The sequence below is a fragment of the Rhinolophus sinicus genome, linkage group LG05 (assembly GCF_036562045.2).
Source record: "Rhinolophus sinicus isolate RSC01 linkage group LG05, ASM3656204v1, whole genome shotgun sequence".
In the NCBI taxonomy this organism is placed as follows: domain Eukaryota; kingdom Metazoa; phylum Chordata; class Mammalia; order Chiroptera; family Rhinolophidae; genus Rhinolophus; species Rhinolophus sinicus.
Window position 1 is genome coordinate 6,674,537 of NC_133755.1, and position 27,772 is coordinate 6,702,308.

The 27,772-nt window shown below is 49.5% G+C and overlaps 1 protein-coding gene and 1 long non-coding RNA gene across 9 annotated transcripts in view; one reads left to right on the forward strand and one right to left on the reverse strand.

Moving 5' to 3' along the window:
• The first annotated feature begins 2,679 nt into the window (after positions 1-2,679).
• The window catches only part of LPIN1 (lipin 1), a 111,421-nt gene continuing 86,328 nt past the window's right edge, over positions 2,680-27,772 (forward strand). For 3 of the 8 annotated variants that reach the window (XM_074331701.1, XM_019751240.2, XM_019751311.2), the window contains exon 1: positions 2,797-3,018. In XM_074331701.1, the coding sequence (XP_074187802.1) occupies positions 2,944-3,018 (75 nt within the window). In that variant the 5' untranslated portion in view covers positions 2,797-2,943. Of the gene's footprint in view, positions 3,019-27,772 lie in introns of all 8 variants that reach the window. The other 5 variants (XM_019751161.2, XM_074331697.1, XM_074331698.1 and 2 more) reach the window with 5 other exon arrangements.
• LOC141571807 (uncharacterized) lies at positions 20,129-24,566 on the reverse strand. Its single transcript, XR_012496864.1, has 3 exons — positions 24,502-24,566; positions 23,854-24,000; positions 20,129-20,527 (listed from the first exon to the last, which is right to left on the reverse strand). It is a non-coding gene; the product is annotated as an uncharacterized LOC141571807 (long non-coding RNA).

Below are 27,772 nucleotides of genomic sequence, written 5' to 3' on the forward strand. Positions count from 1 at the left end.
ATCAGGGAGGGCTCCGTAGAGGAAGGAGGTTTGACCTGGGACTAGAAAGTAGATGCATTTGAGAAGAGAGGAGGGGAAAAGGGTTCCGGGAAAGGTGATAGCATGAACTGCGACTCAGAAAGGGGAAAATTGAAAGTGCTCTTGGGTTCACAGGTGACTCCCAGACTCTGGGCTGGCAGCCTCGGAGAGACTGCATCCTGTAGATTGTTGACAGCTGGGGTCACACAAGGGAAGGCTTTTGGGGGGAAATTCAACTTGGTCCTTTCTGTGGTCCCATGGGACAGTGATGGAAGTCCTCAGGGGTCCTATTGTAGGAAATGTTAGAGAGCCTGCAGCGGATGGAAATCCAAAATAAAACAGAGACTCAGTTTCTTTGTCTGTGAAATGAGCTATTAATGCCTACCTCAGCATTATTGTGAGGATTCGTAGTTGCTGCCGCTTCGTGAAGATCTAATCTGTGCCAGGCGCTGTGTCAAGGGCTCTCAGTGCATGGCCTCAAGTATCCCCACAACAACACTGTGACAGACAGACTCTATTTTTATCCCTGTGTTTCCCAGATAAGGAAACGAAAGCTCTTAGAGGCTGAGTGACTTGCCCTGAGTCAGATCAGCTTCTAAAGGGCAGAGTCAGACCAAGCGCCCAGACCTGCGTGGCTCAGATTGCGAGACTGAACCATTACACAGAGCTTCTGGGAGCCCTGTCATTGCTCACGGCCCTTTTCCAGGCACATCAGCTAAAGCAGTGCTGGCTCTTTGCAGCCCTTCACAGCAGCAGGACATTGTCAGCCCGATCACCCTCTCTCCCACACACGCTGCCATCAGGGCTGCGAAGCCACCCGCCTGGGCTCCGAGCACCGAGCGCCACGCCCCCTCTCGGTTACACCAGGGGAGGCTCTGCTGTGTCCACCACCTCCTGGGCACGCACTGTGCTTCCATCAGATTTCTGGCGAAAGGCTACACTTGACCAGGTATAATTACAATCTTATCATTCATTAGTCATGAGGTTCTTAAAATATCTTGACAGGATGAATTAAAAATAGTAAGAGTGGTGGTGACCCAGCTCAGCAGAAGTGTCTTAAACTCGTTACTTTCTCCCTGCCTCAGGACAATTCGGGGCGTTCAGACTGTGGGGGCTTTTCCAGGGCTGGGCTAGGAGGCACCAACTCTGAGGCTGTGCACGTTGGTCCCTTCTGGCACTCTCTGTGCTTTTCCAGGGTGAGGAAGGCGGGGGCACCAGTGTGACCAGGATAGTGGCACAGTGACCTGGGGACACAGAGGCCTAGGACTGAGTGCTTCTCTGCTCCTTACCAGTGGCAGCACCTGGGGGAAGCCACTGACATCCCGCCACCACCCTGAACCTGTAAAGGGAGGGCAGTTATACTCATTGCATTAGAAAGGGCACCTTTCTGTGTATTCTTGCCGTTGCCTCTCCCTGCAGCCCCAGGTGGACTGTGATCAGGGCCCCCCCAGAAGAAGGAAGGAGGACCTGCAGGAAAACTGGAGACGCCTGGCTCAGGAGGGACTGGAGAACCAGAAAGGGTGCTTCAAAGAGCCACCTGGGTAGAGTTGAGAGACTCCAGGAGGCAGCCATGGGGTCACAGGTTGCAGGGAGGAGCTGGGGGGCGGGGAGGGAGGTCTTTGTGGTAAGAGCTCAGTCAGGAAGCCTGACTTATCTATCACTCCGCTGCCCTTTTGCCTCCAACTGTCCTCTCTCTGATCCTTCTTTCTACGGGCCTCAGCTTCGGCCACTCACATGCTCAGATTGCAATATTCTAAGGCCCTTTCCTTACCCTGTCATGCGCTCAGGGTACTGCCCTTTCTCTCCCCAGGTGAGGTCGCAAAGCTGTCCCCCTTCGTCCCTGTCAAACTAGATCAAAGCTTCTGCACCCACTCTTACAGTGTGCCCTCGGCCCTTGGCCTCGCCCAGAAACTGCCCCAGTCAGTGCCCCCCCTCCCATCCAGCTGCAGGTCCCTCTAAAACCTGAACTCATCTGAGCCCAACCCATCAATCCCCGGGATCCCAGACTCCTGGCAGGATGAGAGCTGGATTTCCAGCACGGCTTTTGAAGTCAGCCTGGCCCTGCTTTGCCACATCCCACATTGGGCCAGTTCTTCAAGCTCCTATTTTTGATCTGTAACCTTATAGGGTTGCTGTGCAAATTATATGCCAGAATGCAGCTTAAATGCTTAGCTTCCTGGTGTGTGGAAAGCAGTGAAAACCGGAGAGCGGGTGATGACTGATGTTGCTGAGCGTGATAGAGGCAAGGATAACGCCCCACTGAACCCAGCTTGCCTGACTTCCTGAGGGGTGCAGAAGCAACTCAGAGAACAAAGAGGAAGGATTCCCCAAAGCTTTTGTGGGAACTAGTAGGGTAGAGTGGAAGATGAATGGACAGACTTTTGCAAGGTTCCCTGCACCCAGCACGTGAGGTGGTCTCTCCCTCATGCCTCTCTCTTCCTGTCAAATCCCTCTGGAGACAGAAGTCGGGTCTGAGTCCCAGTTCTCTCCTTTAGAGCTATGTGACCTTGGGGGAGTTAGTCAATCTCTGAGTCTTACTCATAGTACCTCAGATAGTGGTGAGGGGAGAGACTGACCATCAGTGCCAGTTCCCCCTCCCCCCACCCTGGTCTCAGCTCACAAGCTTCATATAAACTAGCACGTGCTGGGACCCTGCATCCTTCAGGGACGGGAGGTGTCTCAGTGTTTGTTAGCCAGTCCCCAGGTGGGAGAGGATTTGCAATTCAACACTCAGCTCTTTTCCTGAGCCTTGTGACTTGGCCGGGCTCCTGGGGTGTAAAGGGAAGCCGCCTGCCCCGGGCTCAGTGTCGCAGGCCCAGCCTCTGCTCCTGAGAGAGTGAAATCGGCCACTGCGTGACATTTTTCTCCAGGCCTTGGTGGTGGTGGTGGCGGTGAGGCGGCAGCCAGCATCCCGAGGGCCGGGCCATGGAGGACCACACCTGCGGCTCCACCTGGGAGTCTCCAGAGGATAAGAGCGCCCCGGATTCACCTTGGTCATGGGTAAGGGCCTCTTGTGTCCATTGCAAACTGCCACCCCTAGCAGAGGAATGCTGATGGGACCTGCGGGGTCATTTAGGATTCGTGAATTCACATTTGTTCAATTAAGTGGTGGGACCAGCTGCTCCCCAGGGGCTCCTGTTATGGAAGATGCATTCATAGATGAAGTTTTACAACTTATTCAAGAATTAAACGCCTTTTCTTTGCCTTGGATGGAAAATAAGTAGTGATTGCTTTGCTCCTCAAGATGCGTGTTTCAAGGGCTTCCCGCTTGCCACACACGGTGCTGGGACCTCACGTTGTCTTTCGTGTCTGTGAGAGGAGGAAGGGATCCACCTGTTGAAGTGACTGGTCTACTGCAGCCCTTTAACCTCCGTGTCTCAGAATGTGACATGTGTGCTGTGGGCTCCAAAACCATAGCTGTACCGTCCGGCCTTTCTAGAGCTCATCCTAGATGCCAGGGCGCTTTGGTGGGGTTGCGGGGGGAAGGTTGTTCCAAACTAGTTATTTTATTTATTTTTTACAAGATTTTTATTAAGTTGTCGTTTTCTTTTAAAGCCTCAAAGCAGGAGGGTGCTCAGATAACACCATGTGGAAGTGGGTGCAGAGGGTGGAGGCTGAGCTAGAATTCAGCCTTTGCTGTATCTTCCAAAGGCCAGGGGTTTGGCGGCGGTAAGGATAAGGTGTTAAACCCCACCCCAAATCAGGGTCACCAGTGACGCTCCCCATTGTCCTCATCTTCAGAAGGCTGGGCTGGCCCTTGAGGGTGCCTGGAAGCAGAGAGAGCCTGAGGCTTTCTGCAGCCTAGGGAAATAGGGTGAGGGGGTGGCATGCACAAAGCAGCGAGAGCCTCCAGGCTGCTGGTTCCCTGAAACCCCTGTCGTCTCCGGCTTTAGTCAGGTTCCTCCTCAGGGTGGCTTGTTATCTTTCAGGGGCAGGAATCACTGCAGGGGTCTGGCTGTTGGTGCTCGGCAGAAATGCAGTGGGGCACCCAGGGGAGAAAGGGGACCCAGATTCTGCTCCTCCTCTGACACCATTTGCCACTTGGCCCTTTGGGCAAATATTTGCTTGAGTGGACAATGCTTGCAGGCAGAAGAGTTACCCAGGCTGATCAATGACCCTCCCTTGACAGTGTGAGGACAGGAATGAGACCTCCCTCCAGGAGCACAGCATCCACACTCTGACTAAACAGACTGGATTTGTGCTCGGCTGGAATTAAGATGGCTGTGTCTTGTTCCCATTCCTGGAGTGGCTCATACATGGAGCAGCCCTGTGCTGGCTGAGAAATGCGCCTACTTCTCCTTGTGGGCAGCATCGGACCCCCATAAAGCCCCCCACGTCCGCTGTAGTGACGGATAGTCTCTGCAGCCCTGAGACGTGGGTCTTATTATTGTGGGTATCTTGTAAAACCCAGGCAGACACTGTCATGCCCATTTGACAGCTGAGGAAATTGAGGCTATGAAGTTGGGACTTGCCAACAGCAGCTCAGGGGGCTGGTGGAAGATGGAGACAGGAGGTAGGTCGCCTGGAGCCCACACAGCCCCAGGCGCCCTCAGACACTGCAATCCGAGGAAGCGCTGGCAATATCTGTGTTTTGCTCCTATTTTTGGATGACTACTTGCTTTTCCTGATTATAAAAGCATGTTCATTATAGAAGATATAGGGTATATAGCAAACTGTAAACCAGATAGTAAATGCCGATCGCCCCACCATCGGGGAGCCTGGAGACTTTGTAAATGGAGGTCATGCTCTATTTCCCTGAAGGCTCATTACATTATAATTAAGCCACAGAAAGGATTTCAGGTCCACCTCTGACAGTTACTGGACTCTGGAGCTGCAGCCCTGGCTCCTGCAGGGGGTCTGCCCCAGGCACAAGGTCTGAAAGAACCCAGAAACTCAGGCTTGGCTCAGGTTGTGCTCATGTCTGGAAGAATCTGACCTGTTGTGCTGAAAGGTGGCTGCAGAGGGGATACTGGGAGCCTATCCAGCTCCAATGAGAGGGCTGCTGCCGGGGGGCGAGTGCCTGACTAGCCCTTGGAGGACAGAGGAGGGCCAGGTCAGAGGGGCACTTCGGGAAAGCAGAAGTGGAACACAAAGCAGGAAATTGAGGCAGACACTCAGATGGACTGACCACAAAGCAGGACAGCTTAGGAGGAGGCTGCTGCAGAGCTGCTCAAGCAGGACGGAGAGGCAGGGGTGCAGGTGCCACGGCCAGAAGCCCCAGAAGCCAGGCCTGGCTGCTTCTGGAAAGGGTAAAGGTGGTTCAGCCATCGTGGGGTGCTGTCATTCCTGTGGCTGGGAAAGGGCAGCTGGCAGCTGAGCCCTCAAAGGCACCTGTTACGTTGGCACCGTCCACCTGCGACACTAGCCACAATCGTTCCCAGAGCCTTCTGGGCTTGCTCTCTGGGCCCTGCGTGTGTGCAGAGCCCCGTGGGGAATGCAGTGAGTGGGAGACCTGGTCTCCTCCCTCAGGAGGTCGAGGCAGAATGGAGTGGGTGGGCCTGCACCCGGCCGGCTGCCAAGTTCACAGGGACACGGATCAGGAGGGATTTCAACTGGCAGGGCCAGGGAAGGCATCTCTGAGAAGCTGGCATTGGAGCCAGGCCTTAGAGAAGAGTAGGATTTCAATAAACAGAGCCCACGGGGTGGAGCCTTGTAGGCTGAGGGCTCAGCCTGAGCAAAGGGTGGCTTTGCGAGGACAGGGTGTTCCCCTCAAGCTAAATCTGCAGGTTTTGTTTCTCAGGGCGTTGGGGATTTTATTTCTCCTTAGCTGGGGTGTACATGGTGACATTCATCTTGGTCAGGCATCTAGCCTGTGAAAGAAAGAAAGCAAGCAGTCATGGACGGGCCAAATAGGTGGGACCTAGAGTGAAGGCCGGGGTGAGGGTGGGGTAGGAGGCAGACACCATGTGGCCTGGGCTCAAGCCCCAGTTTTGCTACTTTCAAGTATTGATCTCTTGGAGCCTTCACTTTCTCATCTGTAAAATGGGGCTTACAATATTTAATAATATAATACTCACAGGTACTCAATAAATGGTAGCTATTATTAGTAAATAATAGCACTAAACCTGAAAAAAGATAGCCTCTTGTGACAGGTGGTCCTGTAAATATAATGGCGAAAAGAAATCAGAACATTTCTACTTGGACCGTTGATCTTAGTACTATGAGAAGAAAATGCACAAATCCAGACCCCGTTGTCTGCTAACACAGAGCAGAATCCTGAGGGTAATCTTCAACTAGATGTTTTAGCTCGGCATTCAAGGCCTCTCAAAAGCTGGCCTCACCTTCCTTCTCTCAGCTCTGTTCTCTCCTACCATGACCATGTGCTGTCTTTCTTCAGAGGCGCTGAGCCAATCCGTTAGCTGGGTCTCTGGGGAGGTGACCATCAGGACCCCTCCTGCCACCTCCAGCCTTGTAGGCTCTGGGGCTGGGATTTGGGCTCCAACTGCCCAGAGCATATGTTTTCCACCTGGGCTCCTTCTGCCACGCTGGCCAGAGGCCTGGACAGAGGCTGGACAACACCCTCCCAGGCCCCTTTCTTCAGGGACCTCTGGGGCCCATGCCCCTGGCTGTGGTGGGGTGAAGGCAGACAGACTCGGGGAAAGAGTGCACTTCTCCCAAGAGCCCCAGCTGACTTGAAATACCTGTTTGCCTGCCTGGTCCATGGAGGGCTCTCAAGAGGCTACTGCCTCAGGTGGGCCTGAAACCCCCAGCCCCTTGGGTATGTGAGGATGGGGGAGGGGGCAGAGAGACAAGCCGAACATGTGCAGTTCCTTCTGTTTCTTCGCTGATCACAGTCCTGTTTGTCCTTCAAGGCCCAGTTTGAATGCCACCATCTCTGCAGAATTTCAATTAGTGGTTGAGGCTGGGGTCACCTACATTTTCTTTGTTTCATGTTCTGTGCGTTTCTGATGGAAACCAATTTTGTTTCCCTTTATAAAACTGGAGTGCAGGGGATAAGCTCCGAACAGTGTGGTTAAATTCTGACCAGCTAGCGCCCTTCCCTCTCTGCCTGTTATGTTCCAGTGCTTACGTGCCTGTCCCCTCTCTCCCATTGCTCTGTGAGCTCCTGCGGGCAGGCAGGGTCTCTCCGTCTCGGCGTCCCCACAGCACTTAACACACAGCTGTGTTTGCCTGGGTTGGGGAGTAACACCTATAGTCCTGATGTAATTCTTTGTAGTGCTGCCTTGCCTTTTGCTCTGGAGTGGGATGATCACCCTGCCTAGTTCACCCCATAAGGCTGCACTTGTGCCTGGCTTTGGAGCTGTCCCCTCACCTACAGCTTGTTTCTAGAGACCCTTTTCTCACTGCCACTTCAGGCTCCTAGTCATCTGCCCCATCCCTCTGGTCTGGGCTAGAGTGGGGTGGGTGCTTTGGTTGGTAGTGGTGTGTTTCATGCAAAGATTAGGATCTAAAGTCAGTGCAAGAGGCAGAAATGGTGTGTGGTCCAGGTCCCTTAGGATGTCGGTCCCCACTGCAGACACCTTTTCTTGGCATGTTTGCATTAATGGTTAAGGGAGTAGATTGCATAGATTACCTCTCTGGACTCAAAGCCTAGCTCTCGGGCTTGCTACCTGAGACCTTTCATAGTCTCATTTCCTTATCTGCAAACAGATTTTGTGAGGACTAACTGAGTTAAAAAGCCATAGAGCACCTAGTATGCATGTAATGAGTGTTACCTCCTATTATTAAATCCATCACGGACCCTGTTTTCGGCAGCCATTCCCCTGTGAAGCCTTGCACGACTGGCCTTTTTGGTACCACGAGACCTCTTGCTTTGAGCACGATATTCACATCAGCACGGTGAGACTTTTGCTCCATAAGCTCTACCTGGGAGGTGAGACAGTGGGAAAATAGCAGATCTATCTCTCTCATGCCAAGGTCCTCGGGGAATTACTCTCTGGAATAAAAAGAGCAAGAGGAGTTGGCATGCACGGTTGAAATTATTATTAGCATTTTTTCTCTTCCTGTCTGTTTCGCCAAGGATACGTGTAACTGAACGCATTTAAATTAAAATCAGGTCTGTGATGAACACTCACTCTTTCCCGACAAGAAATGTATGTTTTGCACGTGTGTACATGGTATTGAGAAGCATCGTGCTGACGTGCCCGAGAGTTGCAGATGCAGGGTCTAGAAACCAGGGTTGCAGGCCCAACATTCCATGACCTTGGACAAGGTCACTTCTCTGGGAGACTCAGTTCCCTGCCTAGTACTGTGAGGCTCAAGTGAGTTATGTGAGTCAAAGCACTTTGCAAACCGTGGAGCTCCCTGCAAATGCTGTTTACCTCGTGTGTCTGCTCTGCCTGTTCTAGGCCCCGGGCGGGGGGGTGGGGGTGGGGGGGCTATGGAAGAACACACGGTCTTGACCTTCAGTGATAGCTAAGAACCACATGAAATAAGATATATCGTGTAATATGCATCGTGTCTAATTTTGTGTTCTGATATTTTAAAATGCCAAATTCTGTGGCAGAAAGTATGAGAGAATGGACTGGGCTAGTTATGCTTCAAATGCTGAGGTCCAGACACTGAGGTCTGCCATTTTGGGGGCTGGGAGCCACTGGAGTGAGACAGGTCAGGAAGTCAGCCTTGTGTGGCCGGTGGGCCTGGAGCTGAGCCTGAGGGTTGGGAATGGGTGGCTGAGAAGGAAAGAGAAGAAAAGAAGTCTGCACTAGCTTTTGATTTGAGAAGCCCCAGGTACACACTTCCTTGCCCCAACTCTTGCCTCCTGGGACTCTGCAGAGGACCGAGGAGCGGGCAGAGCTGCCCCTGTAGGTGTGCCCTGCGCCAGCACTGTCCCTCCCCTTTCACCTCCTCAGCACTGTGGAAAAAGTATAAATTCACTGAACGTTCAATGTGAGATGTAAAGCTCGTGAACCATAGGCTGGTGTCACGCTGGCTCTTGCTGTTCTGAGCTCTTCTGTAGCCCTGGACCCATGCTGGGCTCTGGAGCGGGAACCCTGCAAGAATGATTCTGACATAAGCAGTCACGTCAGCTGGAGCAAGGGCCAGACAGGGGGACGTGCCACCTTGTCCCTTTTCTCCAAGGAAGAATCATAGTGACATAGAGCTAGAATGTTGGGGGGCTGTGGGTTGGGCTGGTGTTGGTGCATCATTGATCCATGGTGAAAAAAGAGACTACACAGCGCTGTGTGGTATATATGCAGGTGTGAGTTCGCCCGCTCAGCTTTCTGCAGAAAGATTATTACTTTTTCTGAGAGAATGACTTCCATTTTGAGGAGGGTAAAGTATCTTTCTTTTATGACACAGTGATAATAGTAGATGGTACTTGCCTTCTTTCTTCCCTCCCTCTCTCCCTTCCTCCCTTTTTATTTAAGATTAAAAAGTTGACAACCCAGGCTCCCCCAAACAAAGCAGTCACCACCCATGCTCCCCCAAACAAAAGTGATAAAACACTATTGTTTCTTCATTTGTGTATTCATTCTATAGTACAGACTCATTTAGCTACGTGGCTGGCATCCTTCCAGGCACAAGGAAAACACACAAACGTCCCGTCATCCAGAAGCTTACATTCTAGGTGGAGGAGCAAAGAATAAGCAAATAAGTAAGTAAAACATGTGCCAGGTGGAGAGGGGGTTGTGGAGAAAGCTAAAGCACGGGGAGAGTGACAGGGAGTAACAGACGGGAGGGTGATGCTGTTTCTAATGGAGAGGCCAGGGCAGGTCTCGCTGAGGAGGTGACATTTAAGCAAAGACTTGCACAGGGTGAGGGAGTGAGTGAAGGGTTCAGTAGGTGTCCAGGCCCTGAGGTTGGTGCGTGGTGGCAGGTTGAGGCTTGCAAGGGCGGTAGGAGGGTCATATCACAGAGCAAGGGAGGGGTGGGCTGGCGGAGCTTCGCAAGGGCTTTGGCCTTGACTCTGAGTGAGACAAGAAGTCATGGGGGCACTTGGGGTGGGCACTGCCTTGGAGTGTGTGCATTATGGGGACCAGTCTCCTGGGCCCTTGGCAGAGCAGTGGGACCGGTTGAGAAGACATCATGATAATCCCAGCGGGAGGTGAAGGTGGTTTGGACCATGGCAGTGGCAGTGGAAGGGTGAGACGTTTCTGGAGACGTTCTGAAAGTAGAGCTGAGGGATGTGATGACAGACTGGATGCGAGGAGCAAGAGAAGAGGCGTAAGGAACGACTCCAAGAGTTAGCAGCCCTGAGCCACTGGAACAACGGAGCAGTTGTAGGAGTGGGAATGAGACGTGCCTGGTCTGTCAGCCTGTAACCAGGGCTCAGGGCGTGACATGCCTACAGCAGGGACGGCAAGGTGGGGACAGGAGGGGCTTGCCTCTGAACTTATGAAGAGTTCATTGCTTCTGGGAGGAAGGGAACAAGACTCTTCTGAGGGGAGACTCGTATTCACTAATGGAGGAACACAGAGAACGTGCCTCGTCGGCAGTTCTGGTTCTAGGCTCACAGTGTGGCTCTGAGCAGGCCCACTGTAACTGTGGAGCAATGACACCTCTCCACAGGGCTGTCTCCACGAGACTTGGCGTGTGCAATTGCAAGTACAAGGGTGCCCCTCTAAGGGAAATAAGCTCGCTCTTAGTCATGGTGGAGGTAGTACTGGAGACAAGCCTTACAGCTGCTTCAGTAAAAGGAGGCTATGGCAGGGCCAATGTGTAGGGTTCTATAGTTTGTGGTCTGCCCAGGGTGCTGGCTCAGGGGCAACTGAGGGCTGAAATTCAACCTGCACTCTGCTCAGCGGCCTGCTGAGCTTTGGACTGAGGCCAGCTGCGACAGTTGGAGGAAGGGGCACCTTTTTGAAGTGTGTTCGTGCAGAGGCCTCCTTCTTGTTCACTCTGCACACTCTGTGTGCCAGCTGTGGCCCGGGAGGTGGCCTGACCATGGTCTCCAGCACCTGCACTTCCCAGCGTGGAAGCTTTGCTATCAATGACAGTATCTAGACCCCATCGTATAGATGAAATAACAATGGGGCAACTTGTGAAGATGCAAAGATGGGGAACTTGGTGCCCTCTTTTCTCAAGCTTCCTGTCCTTTCCTCACATCAGCCACCTCTCTGCCAACCCCCACCTTCCCTCTCCACAGTCTCCCAGGGCCCGACTCAGCAAAGTTTGAAACCCCTGGAGGAGGTAACCTCCTGTAGGCTGTCCAGCTCTGGAATCACAAGCTGGAATTCTTTTTGGAGCAACATGGAGTAACAGTGTGCAGACCTTAGATTGGTGGATTGAGCCTTTCTGCACAGCTGGGCTGGGAGGACCCGCCTCCCTGCCCTGTTACATCCTGAAGGTCCAGCTTGTTCCTGCTTTACCCTATAGAATTCTAGGCAGTGAGCCTCCAATGGCGGTCATTTGGCCCGGGTGTCCTGGCTCAGAAGTTACCCTAGAGGGCGCTGTCCCACCAGGACCCAGGACAAGGCACCTTAGGGCAGGGATGAGTCCCCTCTGCTCCATGCAAGTGAGGGACAAACGAAAAATGAGGTAATACACAAAATGTTTTCAGCCAACAATAAGAGAGTTTTAGTGAATTCTTTTTATCTAAGGACAAGGTGATTTGAACTTCAGAGTCGTTCAAAAGAAAGGAAAAGGGGACATGGCTAGTTGGTTTCTTCCCTGATTTGACCTAAGCAGAAGCTGAGTTTATTAATAGGCATTTGATAGACACTTCACAGTTCATGGTGAAGCAGCATGGGATCAGCTTTCTGGGTTTTATCCAATCAGAACTGCCTGATGGGCGAGAGGTCACCAGCTAGAAAGAGAAAGACCAGCCTTACACGCTGGACAGTGAGCAGCCACCTTGTGTAATAGTATTTTGCAAACATATGAGCTATTCCCAGGTTATGGATAATTTAAAGTGCTTTCTAAAATGATAAATGTCCAGGTTTGTTATTGTTGTTGTTGTCTGTTGAGTGCTTTCTATATGCCAGGTGCCCTAGGAGGCATTTTCCTTTTTGTTTTATCAGTCCTCGTGAGAACCATGTGAATGGGGTAATACCCTCAGTTTATACACAGAAGAGCTTTGAGATATTACTTAACTGGACTGAGGTCTCATGAGTAGCAGTGAAACCGTAATTCCACGGTGGTCCTCCTGCTACGAAAGACCATGCTCCCTCCTCTGGAAATGCTGCCTTCCCATTCTTCTCTGCAGAGCGTTTGTAGGAATGAACTCTCACTCCTGGGAGCCAGTTCTCCCATCCTGCATGGCTATGCTTACCCCTCATGCTTAGGGTTAGAGATTTGGTTCTGCAGCAGGATCTCACTTGAATGATGGTCATGTTCCAACTGATCTCAGTACTCAATGCTTGTTCTTAGGGTGATGGTGGGGTGAGGAGTAGCAGGAGAGACACTGTTCTTTCTCTATGGATCCTGCCTTTACAAACTTTTTGGATGAAAGAAGACTTAATGATATAGATGATCCTTTATGCTGGATTGGAAAGGGCCTTGGGGTTGGTCATCTAATCTGGCCTTGAACTCAAAGCTGGCCTCTTGGGAGTCCTACAGTTGCTCTCAGTCCTGGACGCTGACATCAATTGAGGAGTTCCCAAATAATACAAGATACGCAGGCGGCATTCATGACCCTGCTAGGAGTTATATAGTTCAATTTTGAGTCTTAGTATATCTGTCCTAAACGTCACGTCACTGGTTTTAGACCTGTCAAAGCCCTTTGATCCTCTAATTCTGTTATCGAATGTACTGATTTTGTTACATCTGAAAATCTGACTTATTTGCTTTCCTTTCCTGACTTTTATCGATTGGCAATTGAAAAAATATATTTTTCCATTCTCATTTTTTTTTTCTTCAAATTTTATGACTGTAGAATTCCCATTCTTTTAGTGGTTCTCCTTAATTTTTAAACATACTTGTTTAATGTCTAATTTGGTTTTAATTGTATTTATTATTTACATACGCCTGCTAAACATCACCTAGACCTTCACTCATTCTAGATTGTCAATTGTTTTTCCTCAGTATTTAAAAAAATATTAGTCTTCTGTGAGACTTAAATTTTATCCTTTGCCTTGTTTGTTCTGCTATGTCACTACAATGTGTGTATATTTATTTTTATTTACACTTCTCAATGTTCAGTCTACTTTCACCCATTAGTCACGTGTTTTATCAATTTTATACGATTTTCAGACATCTTTTCAAGAGTTTCTCTTCTGCGATGTCCTTAATTATCTTTTCTGGAACAGTTATCTGACACAAACCATGTTTCCCCGAAAATAAGACTTAGCTGGACGGACCATCAGCTCTACTGCATCTTTTGGAGCAAAAATTAATAAAAGCCCGGTCTTATATTAAAATAAGACCAGGTCTTATATAATATAATATAAGACCAGTTCTTATATTAATTTTTTGCTCCAAAAGACGCATTAGAGCTGATGGTCCGGCTAGGTCTTATTTTTGGGGAAACATGGAATTTTAGCCTCGCACTGTATCTTCCACATCTCCTAGATGTTCTTTATTTCTTTATCTCTTTGACTTGCTAGTGCTGGTTGAGTTCTTCCTTACTATATTCCACTTCATTAATTCTCTCTTTTACTGCTTCTTGTTAGATATTGTTCACTGTATTGATACTTTTGTTTTAATTTCAGTGACTATAGTTTTCATTTCCAAGACTTCTAATTGGTTCTTTTCGCTAGCTACTGACTAGTGTTCAATTTTTATATCTTTCTGTCTTGTAATTTCTCTTTTTTAGTGGATGCTGTTCCTTAATCTAGATCTTTATGCACCTTAATTATACTTATTTAGAATCATTGTCAGGCTGTTCAATGAAATGACTTTAGTGTGAATCCATATTCCAAGTGTTTGTTTGTTTGTTTATTTTTCCTGTCTTTCTTAGTATTATGTTTATTCATAAGTGTAAGAAGTTTTGCTTTTGGGCTCATTTTGAATGAATATTTTATTTCTTGCTGTTATTTCCCTCCTGTGATATCCATCTCCTCCCCCCACCCTAGCCCCACACCAGTCCTTTGTTCCCCAACATTAAGCCTGGGTGATTTGAGAGACACCCCAGGCTAGTTGCCTCTTCTGGAGTACAGTCCAGAGCCAGGCCTTATAACAGCACTTCCGAGCTCCTTTTGTGTAGTGATATTGGGGAAATGTGACACACAGACGCTAAGCCAGACAGCCATTCAGTTTGATAGGTTGTGTCATCGTCCTCCCACTGCCCTTTATAGCCTTAGCCCTAAGCAGTAGCGCTGCAGAAAATGTCAGGTCTGTTTGCTAGAGGTGGGACCCCTTCCCGGGCCAGGCTTCAATGTAGAACCTGGTGCCCATTCTCACGTGTCCCTTTGCAGGTGCTGGCCGCACCCTCTGCTTCTGGACCAATGGCTTTACATTTCTAATCTGTCTTTGGTTTGTGACAACACCTACATTGTTTTTTGAGCCTCCCTATATTATTTTGTTTTATTGTTTTATATATTGTGGATTGGGGTCAGAGGGAGTGTTTCAAAGTACAAATTCACTACACCATCTTGACCATAAGTCACAAACATGTTTTCTATCCCAACCCAATATTGATAAAATGTTCAAGGAGGGAAGAGCTAGAAGAGAAGCAGTGGCTTGATATTTGAGGCCTCCGTGCAGGGGGGATTCCTCATTCCTCAGGAATGCTAGTTTATTTAGCTGTCCCTGTTATAATATCACCCAACCCAAGTTATCCAAACAATCCTTTAGGGCATCATGAAAGATTTTATCAAATGCCTTGCTGAAATCATTACTTGCCTCCGTGTGTGTGTGTGTGTGTGTGTGTGTGTGTGTGTGTGTATGTGATAGTCCCCTGATCTGGGAACCTAACTATTCAATGAAAAATGGAAGCATTTTCTTTGCCAGAGATGTTCCCTCTAAATTCCGGTGGCTGCCACTTTCTTACAGGCTGTCAATGTCCGTGCTTTCCCACACTAAGAACTCCTCACTTCGTGGCGTGTAGTCCACTTGGTGACCATGCCCTAGATGGAAATTTGCCTTGCTGTGTATGCTCAGGAAACACTGGCATATTCAAAGCAAAAAGTCATCACCTATTATGTACCCCCGCCCCCCTGATTTTGAATATTTTTACTTCCAGTAGAAAGTTTGGTCCCATTTCCTTCTCCTGGCTTTGGCTCTGGCCCTGTGTAAATGCAGCAGGACCCTCTGCGTGTGAGTGACCTCATATGTAAAAGGGGCTAGGGTGAGGGTTAGACGATGTAACACGGTGCTTCCCATGGACCGGAGTTACCCAAGAGTGTGAAAAGGCCCTGGGTTCTGCTGCTAGAGATTTTGACTCAGCAGGTTGGAGTGGGGCCTGAGGATATAAAATGTTAGTGAATTCTCCATCGGGTTTGATAAGCAAGCAGGTGTAGATCCTGAATGGCAATGTCTGTAAAGCGCCCAGCAAGTGGCACTTGGAGCCTAGCATATGCTTTGCAGAGGCCCCCACCTCACTTTCCTTCTCCCCTCTCTCCTTGGAGGTACACAGCGCTCTCGTGTCACCCAGCTTGTGTCCCAGAGGAAAACTACAGGTTGCAACCCATTTAAATTGCTCTTCTCCAGATGTCTTCCTTTGATAAAAATAGAAGACAGGACAATGCTTCATTCAAAGTTTTCATTTAAATTTCACCACCATCTATTGGGTCAATAATCTGTACCCTTTGTTAAACCCACGATAATGAGATAAATAGGATTCTGGCCCTGGCCCTGAAATTGGGATTATATTGCGAGCTGAGAAACTGAAGGCATTGAGACAGCTGAAGTGGGGGAGAAATCTTATTTTGGGTCAGGGGCCGGCCTTCCTCACATAGTTCAGATGACACCCCTGAGGCTTTCTCCATACTTGTGTCCAGTTGTGAGTGGAAGCTTCAAGGTCATTGTAACAGACAACATGGAGACGGTAGGTGGAGCTAGAGAGTCAGAAATAGAAAAGGCAGAGAGCTCGTCCTGGGGTCTCAGGAGGGTCAGGTGGGGCAGTTATCTTTGGAAAGGGCTATGCACCAAAATCCATGAGCAACTTTTGTTTTGTTTTGTTTTTTAAGACTATAGAATCCCTGATCCCATCCCTATGGAATTAAATTTCTGGCACTGAGCCTTGGGCATGTTTACCAAATTGCCCATGCAGCTCTGATGTGCCACCAGGTTTGGGATCTTGAGATTCTAGAATGACGTAAAGGTGACCTAGGCATTCTGCTGAATGATCTGGTCAGCACTGTGAGCTGGTCTGAATCTAGAGCTCTGTGTTACTCCAAGTGTGGTCCTTAGGGCAGCAGCTGCGTCAGCATCTGCTTGGAGGTAATCAGAAATGCAGACTCTCAGGCCCTACCCCAGATCTATTGAATCAGTACCTGCATTCTTAACCAGAGCCCCCTGGCTGACTTGTAGTCTGATGTGCCCCCTGCTGCTTGGGGAAAAAAACTGCGTACTCTAGAAGCCTAGCCCAGGTCATGTATTTGTGGCAGCCTTGTGGTCTGTCTGCCCTCCAGTGTGGAGCTGAGGCCTGATGCAGGGGGGCAGGAAGGAGCGCCCTCCAGCCACTCCAGGCTAAACCAGTTCTTTGGCCTGCCCGCAGCCTGAGGGAGTCTGTGTGTCACACTTAGGAATTCGGCCTGCCTCTCAGCTCAAGGATGCTCAGGGTTTGCTGAACCTGATGACTGCTGGCTCCTTCCTTGCCCGCCATGGGTAGTGATGTGTCCTGGCCCTGGATAGGGAAAGGCCACCATTCAGGGAGGGGTGAGTAGGAAAGACCTTGGTTGTGGCTGAAACCTGTCTCACACCTAATCAGTCGCCTTGCTGGCTGCGGACACGCAGAATCTGGGCACCAAGCCCCTCCCCCGTGTCCCTCCCCCATTTATAGTTCCCTCCCTATCTCCCCATCTCACTCCTCCCATCCCATTAGGGATGGGAGGCCAAGAGCAAGCCCTACGCCATCACTGCAGCAACCCTCAGAGGGAAGGAGAGAACGGCTCCCTTGTCCTGCCTACATCAGCCTTGGGTGATTTCCCAACTTGGGTTCTGGCTGTGCTTATGGTCCTGGCTGGGACGGCAAGTGGGCCAGTGGTGGTCCGATAGTGTCCCTGTGTCCAGTGCTGGGCGGTGATGTCATTTTCTCTGAAGCAATGGACGACTTTTCCTCCAGTGCCCCTCCCCGCAGGTCCCGAATCCACAGGGACGGGGCGTCTGTTGTCTCTGGCGGGAGCCTGGAGGAGTGGGGGCACATGGTGTCCTGCTGTGTCCTGGCTCCTCTGAGGCCACCTCTTCCCCCTGCCTGATTTCCAGCCTGGCTGGGGACCAGCTTCACTGCAGCTGTCTCAAGAGACCAGGTGCTTCCGTAGAAGGGACTGAATGTACCCAAGGTCAAGGGCCTTGCTCTGAGTTCTTTTTTTAAAAGTCCCAGAATCAGGGCCATTGTGAGTGGCTCCCAGATCAGCCGCCAGTTCTACAAAATGCAGGAACAATATCACGTGGATCTGATGTCTTCAGAGGGGGTAGTTTCTTCATGTTTGTTGTTGTTGCTTCTGCAGAGAAACCCACCTACGTTTGAGTAGATGGATCAGGGCCTGGTTTTTAAAACCTGGGTTTTTAAGTTGCCCAATGCTGTGCCTGTAAACTTGGGCACCTTGGCGGAGGGTGACAAGGAGCAGGCCATCAGGACAAAGGGGGAAGCGCCATTTAGAGAGGAAAAAGAACATCTGCTCTATGGCCTCGGGAAAATTACTCAAGCTTTGTGAAATTCAGCTTCTTCAATAAAAAACTGGATGGTAATACCCACAATGCTTAGAGAAGAATGACAGAAGGACAGGACTTTACTATGGAAAGCGCCTGGCACAGCACCTGGCACGTAGTAGGTGGGCATTATTGTTCCACCCAGAGGAAGATGCATAATTGGCCATCGGTCTGCCTTGGTCCACAGGTTGAAGTCCCTCTAAGTGCAGTCTCTAATGGTCACCACGTGTCAGGTGTGACTAGGGGCTGAAGGCATGGTGTCCACAGTTCATGGTCAGCTGCAGTTCAAGAACTCGGTCTTCCTCAAGTGTAGCCCCAAGAGTCTGCCCAAGTGCAGAAACACAGGTTGTATCCCAGGTTGACCAACCTCAGCCAGGTGCCCGCGGGGCATTGTGGGTGGGCTGAGTATCAAGGCTGCCCCAAAGCCAGGCTCGTGTGGCCGTTACAGCCTCTCTCATCCTGACCTCCCCCACACTGTGCCTTCTCCCTGTCCTGGCTGGATGCCTGGCTCCCTCCTTATGGGCTGCTGCAGCTACCTCAGCACCTCCTCCCTGCCCCTCTGAAGGCGCATCATAGAGAGGGAAGAGCAAAGACTTTGGGGTTAGACAGTCCTGGGTTGGGTCTCGGTGCGGCCACTTCCAAGGTGGGTGACGTCAGTCAGGTCATATAAAGCTGCTCTGAGCCTCAGCTTTTTCATTTCGAAGTTAATGCTGGTGAGACGACCTCACTGGGAGGCAGTGAGGCTCCCGGAGGCTCCCACATAAATGGCCAGCACTGTACTCAGCATGCGGCTGGTGCTTAATGGTGGCTGAGACCTCCCCTCCCCAGAGCCACTGCGCCCACCTGGGCTTCTGGCCCTCCTCTGGACCATGGCTTGCATCATTGTCACAAAAATCCTGCACAGAACGCCGCGGTGGCACCTGATTCTTTCCATCTTGGTCTTTAACTCCTCTGCCTGACTTGCAGGGTCCTCTCTCTTTCTGCTGCCCACACTCACTCTGTATTCTTGTCTCCTCACTGCTTGCAACAATGCCAAGGTTATTGGTGTCTGCTTGAAGCTTCTGCAGGCCACATCTTCCCTTGTTGGCCTGGTGAACTCCTGCGTCATCGTCAATACCCAGATGTTCTGGGATGTCTTCCCTGAGCCTCCTTCATTGTTCCCTGGGGGATTTCTCTCCTGCTGGGCCACCCCAGCACTTTCTTCATGCCCCGTGATAGCACACATCGGGGGGGATTATAGAGATTTGTTTCTGCACCTGTTTTTCCTGCTAGACTATGAATAATGCAAGTGCTCGTGTCTTAGTCATCTTTGTAATTGCCCCGGTGATGAACTCAGTGCTTAGCACAGGGCATGACACATAGTAGATGCTTCATTAATGTATGACTGGGTTGGACTAATCCAGTCCTCACTGGTCTCTCTCCCTGAATTACAACAACACTCGAGCTTGTCCACAGCACCTGGCCCAGGCGGTAGACTCTCGATGAGAATGAGTAACTGGACCAAGCTGTTGCCCCTTCGTTATATGTAGTGATGGTAGTAGTAGTAATAGTAATAGTAATAATACAAATAAAATGTTACTTTTATGGAACGCATAATGGTACCGGTTTCTGTGCTCAGTGTTTTAAATTCATTCATACTTAATCCTAACAGCAACAATATATCCTTACCCATTTTACAGAGGAAGGGACTTGCGTTCCGTATTGGTGTATCCAGGGTTGATGTGCCCTTTCTGGTTGGTTGGTATCTGTTTGGTTTGGGGGTGGTTGTACTAAACCTGTTCCTTAACTGTTTTGTACACTCCCCGCCCCCCACTGCCACGTAAATCAATGTCTTCATGTTATAATTGCGTCTCTCCTGGTCTTGGGGCTTCAGGATGCCGTGTGTTTTAAGGGCACCCGACATTTGTTTTATTTAGGTATCGTAAGCCACAGAAATGACTGCCATGCAAGAAGGAGTTTGAAGTACTCAGATCCCTGTGAACAGGAGGCATGGCACTCCACGCAGGGCCGTATGGGGAGCGAAGGGAAGACGTGGGCATGAGCCTTTACTGTGGTTTCCATGGGGAAGGAATGGACAGGCAGGGGAAGCAGCTAGGACTGGCTAGTGTGCACGATTTCAGTGTGTCTGGGGCTCAGGGACTGTCCCTAGCGACATGGGACCTAGCCCTTCAGTGATTAGGGCCCAGGGTGTGAGAGCCTGGGCAGGAAGGTGGTTGGCTGTGAGCTGTGGGTTGGGTGGCTTACATATGAAAGGCACGCTCATAAATGTCATCAAGCCCTGGAACCTGAAGAAGAAACTGATTACAGAGAGCTGGATTTCAGCTGGGTCACTAGTAAGAGGTGTCTGCCGCGGCCCATGCGGCCAGGAGGGCTGAGCTGAGGGGGAAGGGCGAGGAGATAGAAAAATGACACAAGAGACAGGAAAGCTGGGATCGGGATGTCCACCGTCCACGGATGGCGGAGCAGTGGCGCAGTCTTTATTTCACACACAGTTTTTATACAGTTTTAGAATAGTTATCTATACAAACAAATATTAGCAGAACAAGCAGGTATTATTAGAACATTTTGTTTTGTGTATTGGCCAGTTTGCATGTCTGTGGCTGCATTAGTGTTATCTTGTACTTTCTGGCAGATTGCTGAGGCGAGGCTTCCCATGGGTGACCTTGCAGGCTGCAAGGCCTTGTCAGCTAACAGCCCGCTCCCTACAGTGTGTATTCTTAAGAAAACAAATACATAGACATTGCTCCTTCTTCTTTTTAATCACAAGAGCAGGTGTCCTGTGGCACAGTAATGACACTGGTTTCTCTCCTTGGCTAGCCCTGGGAGGGGCGGTCTCTCCAGGGTCAGCAAGGCCCTAAATATTAAAGCATCAAAATACAGAAAAGATATGGTTAATACACCACGTAACATGGATACGTAAGAAAGACAAACCTTGGCTTGCATGGCATGGCCTTTCTAAGAAAGAAACCTTAGCAATGAGAACCGTGGGAGGAGTGAGCTGAGATGTTAGCAGAGCAGGCTGGCCCGGCTCCCTCACTCTGGCCTCAATCTGTCTCTGTCTCTCTGTCCCGCTCTCTCTCCTCACTATGGCACAAACACCCACTCCTGTTTAGCCACTTATTTTTACTGCCCTCCCTCCATCCCAGCCTTCACGTGGCTTCTTCCATAAATCTCCCTTGTCAGACTTGAATTGCTTGAAACCATGACCTTATCTTCCACAGGGGGATGGGTGGGGAGGGGACATGTGGATGACTGGCCCCCCAGAGTCTGACACAACACCTGGTATTTCTGCAGCAGAATTTCTCCCGAATGAGTTATCTGAGATACAAAGACCATCATTTGCTCAGTGAAAAAGGGGTTGCATGCTTACGTGGTTTTGGGAAATACTGCGTTCTATATTCCCTCTTGGAAACTGACGGCGTGCAATGATGTAATAAGGGCACTGAGAATCTATGTAGGAAAACACAATCTTTCTCTTTGTTTTACCTGATGTTCCCAAATGTACCTGACTCACTGTGCAACTGGGTTTCGCTGAACACTTACTGCCCTGTTTCCCTGAAAATAAGACCTAGCGGGACGATCAGCTCTAATGTGTCTTTTGGAGCAAAAATTAATATAGGACCTGATATTATATTATGTTATGTTATGTTATTATGTTATATTGTACTGTATTATATTATATAATTTATATTATATTATATTATATTATATTATATTATATTATATTATATTATATTATGTTATATTGTACTGTATTATATTATATAATTTATATTATATTATATTATATTATATTATATTATATTATATTATATTATATTAAAACCCAGTCTTATATTATAGTAAAATAAAACCGGGTCTTATATTAATTTTTGCTCCAAAAGACGCATTAGAGCTGATTATCCAGCTAGGTCTTATTTTGGGGGAAACAGGGTACTATCCCATGAGAAATCCCCAGGAACTGCTGCCATTTAGGGGAGACTGGAGTGGGGGCATGACTTGACTCTGAGCTGCCCACTCATGGGCTTGGAGGGACCAGTCTTACAAGTGTGGAATCCAGGGCTTCACGGTGCCCAGGAGCCCACATAACTGGCTGACACCCTGGGCTCTAATCCTGGCCTGATCCTCACAGAGTCTCTGCTATGCCCTTGGCCTTGCCCAGCTTCCTGTATCAGGTCTTCTTTTCCAAATTCCTGGCTCCTGGCACAGTGCCTGGCAAACAGTGGGGGGTCATGATGGCCTGTATTGAATGAATTCCTCATTGGAACCCACTCATTAGGGGCTATGTCCTTGTTTTCCAATCAGAACTTCTCCTCACATAAACACACACGTGCATACATTTACAGTCTGTCTGGGTTCTTAAACAGGCAAAGACGGCATTAAGCGCTGACATAGGATTTCACATGGGAGAGTCGGCCCTGCACACACACAGAGGCACACATAAACACACATAGACACACAGAAGCACAAAGTGTATCGATCAGAGCAAACACATAGACATGTTGCGAAGCCAGGCATGCTCTGCATCATGAAAGAAAGACACAGGTGCAATTTTACATACAAACATGTAGAGACTACAATTCAGGCCCCTCCTCCCAAGCACACATGCTCTGTACTAGCTATTTAGTTCTCCAAAACAATCTGCTTGGCAACTTAGTGCCTTAATACAACTATTTTATGACGGCTCGTGACGTCTTATGTCAGGGTTTGGGCAGGGTTTGGCTGGTTGATTCTTCTAATCCTCGTGCATTACTGAGTGGAACCTGACTGGATGGTCTGGTCTGGAGGATCACAATGGCGTCCCTCACGTGTTTTGTGGCTACAAGGCCACTTAGCTGGGACTGTTGACAGGAGAGCCTACACAGGGGCTCTCAGATATGGCATCTCAGGGTAGTCCAACCTCTGACACTGTAGCTGGCATCCCTCATAAAGACCATGGCAAAGAATGGAGGGGATGCTGGGAGGTTTCTTAAGACCTGTCCTCAGGAGTTGAAGAACGTCATTTGTCCTGCATATTATTAAGCAAGCAAGTCACTTAGGCTAGCTCAGATTTAAGGGGAGGGCTGTTAGACTGTCAGTGGCAGGAGGAGAAAGGAATTTGAAGTCACCCGTAGTCTAATACACACACAGTCATGCACACACATGCACACATACCTGCACACACATGCACACAAAAGCACATACATGCACACGTGCGCACACGCACATATACATACACACATACACACATGCACAGCCTCTGCCCCACGTGACACGTACGCCTTCCCTACTAAGCACACTGGGTTGCATCTTGGCCTGAAGCAGGGGGCAACTTGGGCTGGGCTGGGAAGTGTGCCACCTCCCTCAACTGCCTTCCCAGGGGGCTGCAAATGAAATATGAGGCTTAAGGAAGAGCCTGACCTAGGGGTCGTTTATGGGGGAGGGCCTCTGTTCTGGAAGTTCCATCTCAGGTAGCTGCAGGGACCAACGCCACCTTCCCCTTAGGAAAAGTACAAAAATAAGACTGTCCGCAGCACCTCTCCCGTCCAGCAGCCTGAGGCAGATGGAGCGGTGTCAGTCCAACCTGGGTCAGGTCCCAGCTCCCCCACCCCTACTTGCTAGCTGTGTGACCTTGGTCCCCGGCGTTCTCTGAGGGCCACTGTATATCCTCATTGGTATATTGAGAATGCCATGCTTTCGTTCTTCCATTCAATGATTATCTATTGACTATCTACCATGTGGTGGACCCTATGGGGGGCAGAGTGATAGAACCACAGACACTGTCCCTTATGGAGTCAGCTGTCATTAGACAAACAAATGTCACTTTGCACACTGTGTTAAGAAAGAGTGACAAAAGTGTAGGGAGGGTATAGTTGTGATGTGAGCAAGTTGAGGAGGCCAGGGACGGCTTCTCTGAGGAGGTGACACTTGCTGTGGTCTAGGGGATGAGTGGTATGGAAACAGCGGGAATGTATCTTGGGCAGAGAGAATGGCATGTGCAAAGGCCCGAGACTGGAGAGAGAAAGTGGAATAGAAAGGGGATGAAAGGCCAGTGTGACTGGGTCAGAGGGATCAAAGGAAGCAGTGGGAACTGAGACTGGGAAGTGGAGGGAAATTTGTTCACCAAGATAAGGAAGGGTTTAAAAGTTGTATATAGTTCTTATTTTTACTGGAATGGTTTTAATCATGGGGGTGACATACCAGACTGTGTCTCAGAAAGACGATGTTGACTGCAGCGTGGAGAGTGACCTGCAGCAAGGCAAAAGGAGATGTGGGTGATCCTGTGAGGAGGCCATGCCGGGAAGAACAGTGGTTCCCCTAACATGTCCACGTCCCAATCCTCGGAACCTGTGAATTTGTTAATTACATGGTAAAAAGGAATTAAAGTTGCAGATGGAATTAAGATGACTCGACACTGACCTTAAAATAGATTATCTTGGATTATCCAGGGGGCCCAATGTCATCCCACGGGCTCAGAGAGTGCCTCAGAGAGATGGGACATCACGAGCACTCCGCCTTCCCTGGCTAGCTAGCTTTGAATATGGAGGAAGTAACAGTAACCTCACTTTGCAATTGAAGACAAGGAATTTCTAAGACATGAAGTGACCTGCCCAAGCCCAAGCCCTATAAAGTATTATGACCAGGGCTTAGATCCAAGTCCGCGACTACAGATTCTCTCTTTCCATTTCTACACTATTCTTGGCAACCTCCGGGGGACCCAGGTTACAGCCCGTTGGCCTGGCTGAGTTTGAAGTGCCTGCAGACCATCCACGTGGCGGTATCTAGCAGGTAGGTAGTCGGATGTGTGGCCTGGAACTGAGGGGCAAGATCTGGACCGGAAATACTGACCTGTAGGTCAACAGTGGAGCAGTTTCCCTGAAGTCTTTCTAAGCCTCAGTCTCCTCACCTGTAAAGAAAGGATGACAGTGAAATAGTTACTTCATAGAATTGATGTAAGAATCAAAAGAGAGGACACTGTGTAAAACAAGAACGCACTGCATACGGTAGATGTTAGTTGCCGTTCCCGGATGACAGTCAAAAGTGAAAGACTCGATGTCAGGAATTAGTGAGCAGCTTCTGAACAACTGGCTCAGTCATACCATGAACTGTAAACTATTTGGGCTCTTCTTTAGGCATTGGTGGCAGAGTCGCCTTTCTGTTCTAAATAAGAAGGGCTCAGTGAAAGGCATGCTTGCGTTGGCCTCATTCTCAACTCTTTTTTTCCTTTTGTCCCTCACTTAAGTTTTAACATATGGAACTGCCTTGGCCTGAATGTTGTGTGCCCCCTCATTTATCCGTTGAAGGCCTAATCTCCAACGTGATGATATTTGGAGGTGGAGCCTTTGAGGCTTGGAAACGATAAATTCCTTAAAGGCCACGCAGCTCTCAGTGGGAGAACTGGGCTTCAAATCCAGGCTCATGTGTGGTTTTCACTAAGGTTGCTAACTGCTGGTGCCCAGGGTCCAAAGCCTGGGCTTCCCATTGGGTGATAGAATTTTTATTGACAACAGATGGCTGTCAGTGGAATGAGATTATTTTTTTCTTAGCTTTGAGAGAAATTATTGTTGAAATACATGGGCTCACCATTTTTGGTGTTCTTGTGTTTATCTTTAATCTCTGAAATCAGAGCAAACTCTTGGGGGGTCAGAGTCATTGCTCCCATGGCAGTAAAAATATAGACTTGACATTTGACTTGAAACTTCGTTTTTAACTGGGACCAAACCCAAGCATTGTGAAGTGAAGCTGCTGCCAGCCTTTCGGCCTACCTCGTGGCGTGTAATCAGTGTGACTATTGTACCCAGGCCATGCTGGCAGGCGGCTGGCTGTGCTTGTCCCCATGAGGAATTTGAGTTGGATGGTCCAGAAAGTCTGTGCCCAACTTGCATGATTTTTTGCAGCATGCTGTGATATTCCAAAGGGCTGAAACAGAAGTCATAACTGGATTCCAAGAAGTGCTTCCAACGCACTGTTCAGTTGAAACCAGGACTGAATTAGTTGCCATATTAAGCAATTTATAGATGAAGAAACCAGTTGCCTTGCCCCACTTTCCCCACAAGGATCCAGACTTGGGTAGAATCTTGATTCGTATCTGACTTCTTTCCCAGATTCTGTCTTATAGGAAACCTGTCCTTTTTATTTCAGCTGTGGTTCCAGGAGTCTAGAACAGTCCTCCCCAAATTGATCCTTCCACTTTTCCTCATTGAGTTAGTGACATCATCATCTACCTAGTCACCCAGGGCCAGAAACTTCAGTCATCCTCAAAGGTCTCCCTCTTCACCGAACCCCTTACCCCCAACCAAGCTACTCACCAGCCCAGGAGATCCCACCAGCAGGAGGGGCTCACAGCACCCCCTTCCTTCCCCCGACTGTTGTCACCTCCCTCACACCCCGGCCCTCCTTTGCGGGAATCACCTTTAAATTCCCTTCTCTGCCTCCATTACAAATGCCAGAGTGACTCTTGCACAACACAGACCCAAGCCCCCTGCTTCTCTGTGGCTCCCTTCTCGTGCTGTGGTTGTTCTCAAAGTGTGTTCTCTGAAGCCTCGGGGTCTCTAGCCCGGAATGCGGACTCCAAGCCCCTTCCTTGGTGTGACCCTAGCAGTGCCCCTTCTGTCTATTTACATATGGGCTCCTGCAAAAGATTTTATTTGAGAAGGGTATTAAAAAAAAAAAAAAAAAAGAAAGAAGAAAATGGCCCCACTCGACCCCTGTCTCCTGACCATAGGCTCCGCCCAGGGCTACTCCATGCCCACGTGCATGTGCCACAACCACTCCCCAGACACGGTGCCTGCCTCGCCGTTCCCCAAACACACGTGTGATGCCTCTGTTTCTTTGCACACGCTTTCTTCTCCTCTTGAAGTGGCCTTTCTCCCTCCTCCCTTCTCCGAGAGCCCCACTTAACCTTCAGAAGCAGCTAGATGTCATCTCTGGATGGCACACAGCCTTCCCTGGGTTCCCCACTGGCAGATTGTTGGCTCCCTCCTGTGCCCCCACTGCATCCGGGCATGTCCTGACACCACCCCTGGCCACGACAAACTTTTCTACATGAATTCCTGCCCCCCTCCCCACACTAGATTACGAGTGATTCGAGGACAAGATTTGTATTTTACCCATCTCTGCATTCCCACTACCTAGTGAAGTACATGGTCCCTGAAAGAAACTCAGTAAATAACAATGTAAAGCAGCGCCATGAACCACCAGCCACTCAACAATAAGGGCTGGAAAGGCTCAATGCATCAGGTGGAGAGCAGGTCGGGTGACAGGGAGAGGCAGTGCCAGGACAAGGGACATAGGAGTGAGGGGCTTCAAGGGTTGTTGATTTGGGGCTGTTTTACTTGAAGTCAGAGCATATGTTTCTGAGCACCACGCAAGTCTAACTGAAGGCCTAGGAAAGCTCAGCCCGGCCCTTGGGCAGGCTGGGTGACACCAGTGTGACAGCCCTTTGGAAGCTCTAATCAGGGCACCTGCCAACACACGCACTGTGCAGGTCCTACTTGCTCAGACAATGCCACCCAATCGTCACCATAGCTCATGGTGTATTAGGCTTGGCCCTTCACCCGCATGGACTATTCACAGCACATCTGTCAGCCCCAGGGTTGTTGTTATGCCCACTTTACACGTGAGAAAACAAGCCCGAGTGGGCAGACAGCTAAGGAACAGTAGAGGCAGCACTTGAAGACATGTCCCCTGGCTCCACATCCCCGCAATTTTCCACGTTGCCTTATCTCCTGAAGTTTCACTGATAGGTCACATGCGCTTTAGGAAGGACCAGAAGATGGCATGAAGGAGGGGGGAGAGATTTATGACCTCATAGAGCACCCTGTTTTGCCCAGACCTCACACTAACGACGCCAGCTCCTCGGCCTCCAGCTCAGTTGGTTAGAGCATGAGCTCTGAACAACAGGGTTCCCGGAGGCTTAGTGGCAGCTCATTGTCTTCATTCTAGTTGTTGAGGGCGCAGCTCACTGGCCCATGCGGGAACCCTGTTGTTCAGAGCTCATGCTCTAACCAACTGAGCCATTGGTTGCCCCTCAAATTTTTAGTTGTTTACTTTTAGGTACTTGTTTTTTATATTATAAAGGAATTTTAGCATTTATTTTTAACATATTATGGTACAAGAA